General features: G+C 41.7%; 1 protein-coding gene across 1 annotated transcript in view; it reads left to right on the top strand.

Moving 5' to 3' along the window:
- NUP160 (nucleoporin 160kDa) overlaps window positions 1-3,528 on the top strand; it is a 73,074-nt gene that overhangs the window by 63,248 nt on the left and 6,298 nt on the right. Inside the window, exons 30-31 of the mRNA XM_011963561.1 lie at window positions 1,056-1,194; window positions 2,561-2,702. Of these exons, the coding sequence (XP_011818951.1) occupies window positions 1,056-1,194; window positions 2,561-2,702 (281 nt within the window). The remainder of the gene's footprint in view (window positions 1-1,055; window positions 1,195-2,560; window positions 2,703-3,528) is intronic.

Genomic DNA, 3,528 nt, shown 5'->3' with positions numbered 1-3,528 from the left:
CCACTGCACTCAGCCTGGGCGACAGAGTGAGACCGTCTCAAAAAAAAAAAAAAAAGGGCATTTCATTCTACAGAGTCCTATGAAAGCAACTACATAGAAGAAATGGTACACTTTGCAGACTGTTTTCAAATAAACATTTTCCTTTTAGTTTCCACTGTCCGCAACAGCCCCAATGGTGTGGCTTCCATACTCCTCTATTGATCAGCTTCTCCAGGCTCTGGGGGAGAACAGTGCCAACAGTCACAACATCGCAGTAAGTCAGCCCTTTCATGAGATATCTTCTGTAAGCCCCTGCACTAGCAGTTACACCTTCCAGCTTGATCTTCAATTCTCTGGGATTAGAAAGAGAGAGAAAAGCCTATTTTTGGCCCTTAGCAAACTGCCCAATCCCTTTATAGATAAGGCAAAGGATCTAAGCAATAGGGTCGAGAAAACGTAATGAGGAATTGTGTGAGTGTTAATTATACAGAGACAAATGGCAAGCAGTCGGTCCATCCTTTCAAGGGTTTAGTTTGGTAGGGCAGACCCTACAGGCAGGTACTTGAACTACAGTGTAATAGGCCGGGCATGGTGGCTCACACCTGTAATCCCAGCACTTTGGGAGGCTGAGACAGGCAGATCACCTGAGAGGTCAGGAGTTCGAGACCAGCTTTGCCAACATGGTGAAACCCCGTTTCTACTAAATATACAAAAAATTAGCCAGGCATGGTGGCATGCGCCTGTAGTCCCAACTATTCGGGAGGCTGAGGCAGGAGAATCACTTGAACCTGGGAGGCGGAGGTTGCAGTGAGCCGAGATTGCGTCACTGCACTCCAGCCTGGGTGACAGAGTGAAACTCCATCTCAAAAAAAAAAAGAAAAGAATTTTTCATCATTAATTTTATCTTGGAAGTAAATTGTCTCTTAATGCTTACTCATGTCCTTGTAGGTATCCAGTAGTGTGACTTGAGGAAGAGATGATCCAATATTCCAGTAGTGAATTCAGCAAAACACTAGAGATGAAGTTATCATCTTATCTCTCTAGTTTTAGTATCAAATGAAAGTGGTACGTTTCAGCGTTCAGTTTTCAAGTGTGGAACCATTTTCATTTCAGATGCATCAAATTGCAATTTGGAGGAGAGGCAGCACAAGCAGAAGCCTGGGCCTGGCTAGCAGCCAATCAGCTCTCATCTGTCATCACTACTAAGGAGTCTAGGTAACAGCCCTGGTGTTCATCCAACCCTGGGTGGTTCTCCCTTTCTCAAAGCTGTAACTGTCTTTCTCTGATTAAATTGTCCTACATAGATCATTTCACTTTTTTCTTTCTTTTTGGCTAAGTTTTTGTAGGGGCTGGAAGGTTTATAATTAAGGTGACATCATGTCATTTATTGTCCAAAGTAGGATGTCTTTGCCTATGAAATGTCTCCTCCATATCCCCCCTCCTCAAAGACTTATTGTATCATATCAGGAAACGGTACTCTTACACGCAAAAATCTGTATTTACTTGGTTTCAGAGTGTTATCCTCCTTTTTTCTCCCATTACTTCCATTGAACAGTCACTGCATGGTGTTGTCACAGTGTCTTCTTATAGCTTGTCTCCAGCTGCTGTTCAGCAGTCTGTAACCCATCAGTCCCCATCATCCACCATACCTTCTTCAGATCTCCTCTGTTCGTATACTTCCCCAGTGCACCCACTTAGTGTCCACGTAAATGTACTTCAGCTTCTTCAGAAACCTTCTCTAACATCCGTAACCCTCAGTAAACTTCCCTTTCTGAACTGCATTTGCACTTGGTATTATACAGCTTAGCACTTTAGAGTGATAGCATTTTAGAATTTTGGAAGTTCTCTGACATTAGTTTTCAACCCCTAAATTAGCACATCAGAATAACTTATTAAAATATGTATTATGAGAAATCACCCTAGTCTTCTAAGTTAGAACTTCTGCATGATTCTAATGCTTGATCAGGTTTGAGAACCAGTGTTCTGAACCATTTTCTTGTTTTATAAATGCAGAAACAAAGGAGTTAAATGAATTACGTATTAATAGCCAAACAAATACTTTTGTTTACTAAATACTTTTGTTTACGAAATACTAAATAAGTTAGTGGGAGAGGAATATATGAATCCAAGACATCTAGTTTGTAGTACTATTGCCTAAGTCACATCAGCCCGAATCATATTTGTTCCCATTTAGCTATATTATTCAGTTGTGAATGTGTAAAGCTTTCCTTGTAAGGCTGGGCATGGTGACTCCTGCCTGTAATCCTTACAGGATCACTTTAGCTCAGGAGTTTAATATTAGCGTGGACAACATAGCAAGTCCTTGTCTCTACAAAACATAAACAAGACTAGCCAGGCATAGTAGTGCATGCCTGTATTCCCATCTATTTAGGAAGCTAAAATGGGAGAATCTGGGGCAGAGGCTGCAGTGAGCTGAGATCACACCCCTGCACTCCAGCCTGGGTGACAGAGCAAGACCCTGTCTCAAAACAAAGTTTTCCTAGTAAATACATGCTTTGAATGGTACTCAAAATAGCTATTAAGAATCTGAAACTCATTAGTCATTTTTGGTTTTTTCAAGTGCTACAGATGAAGCATGGCGACTATTATCAACTTACCTGGAAAGGTACAAAGTCCAGAATAACTTGTATCACCACTGTGTAATCAACAAGCTCTTGTCTCATGGAGTGCCTCTACCTAACTGGCTTATAAACAGTTACAAGGTAAGTGGATTATAACTTGTACAGAGTAAGAACCCACTCTTTGTCATTCTGGATAATTTCATGAGATGATTAAAAATATGATTGCCATGGCTCATACCTGTCATGCCCACACATTGGGAGGCCAACAGGGGAGGGTGGCTTGAGCCCAGGAGTTTGAGACCAGCTCAGGCAACATAGGGAAACCCCATCTCTATTTAAATTTAAAAATATATACAGAAAAAGAAAAAGATGGGGTGATAACTTATGGGAACATACTGACTTATGTACTTTGAGAAGCTTTTCATCATAGCTAAAACCATAAGAACAATTCAGGTTCATTTCCACAGTACTACTGTGTATTTAGATTTGAAGTTTCATAGGTTAGTAATTAGGTTAATGACTACTATTATATTCACTGAACAGTGAGTTTATATTTAGAACAATGAGCATATGCGTGACACAGGATTTACTATTCATACCTCAAAAAACCCACAGGAATGTGGGTTTTCAAATAATATAACAGTATAGCTGGTCTGAGTGCAGTGGTGTTCACAACTAATTGAGCACAACCAGTTTCCAGTTGGTTCCTTCTCCACTCCCACTGTTTCACCTGACTATTAAAAATCAAAAACAGGCCGGGCGCGGTGGCTCAAGCCTGTAATCCCAGCACTTTGGGAGGCCGAGACGGGTGGATCACGAGATCAGATCGAAACCATCCTGGCTAACACGGTGAAACCCCGTCTCTACTAAAAATACAAAAAAATTAGCCGGGCGAGGTGGCGGGCGTCTGTAGTCCCAGCTACTCGGGAGGCTGAGGCAGGAGAATGGCGTGAACCCGGGATGGGGA

This window comes from Colobus angolensis, unplaced genomic scaffold (assembly GCF_000951035.1).
Source record: "Colobus angolensis palliatus isolate OR3802 unplaced genomic scaffold, Cang.pa_1.0 Scaffold61, whole genome shotgun sequence".
NCBI classification, from domain to species: Eukaryota; Metazoa; Chordata; class Mammalia; order Primates; family Cercopithecidae; genus Colobus; species Colobus angolensis.
Note: the sequence above shows the minus strand (reverse complement) of the source record. Positions and strands in the feature narration are given on the sequence as shown.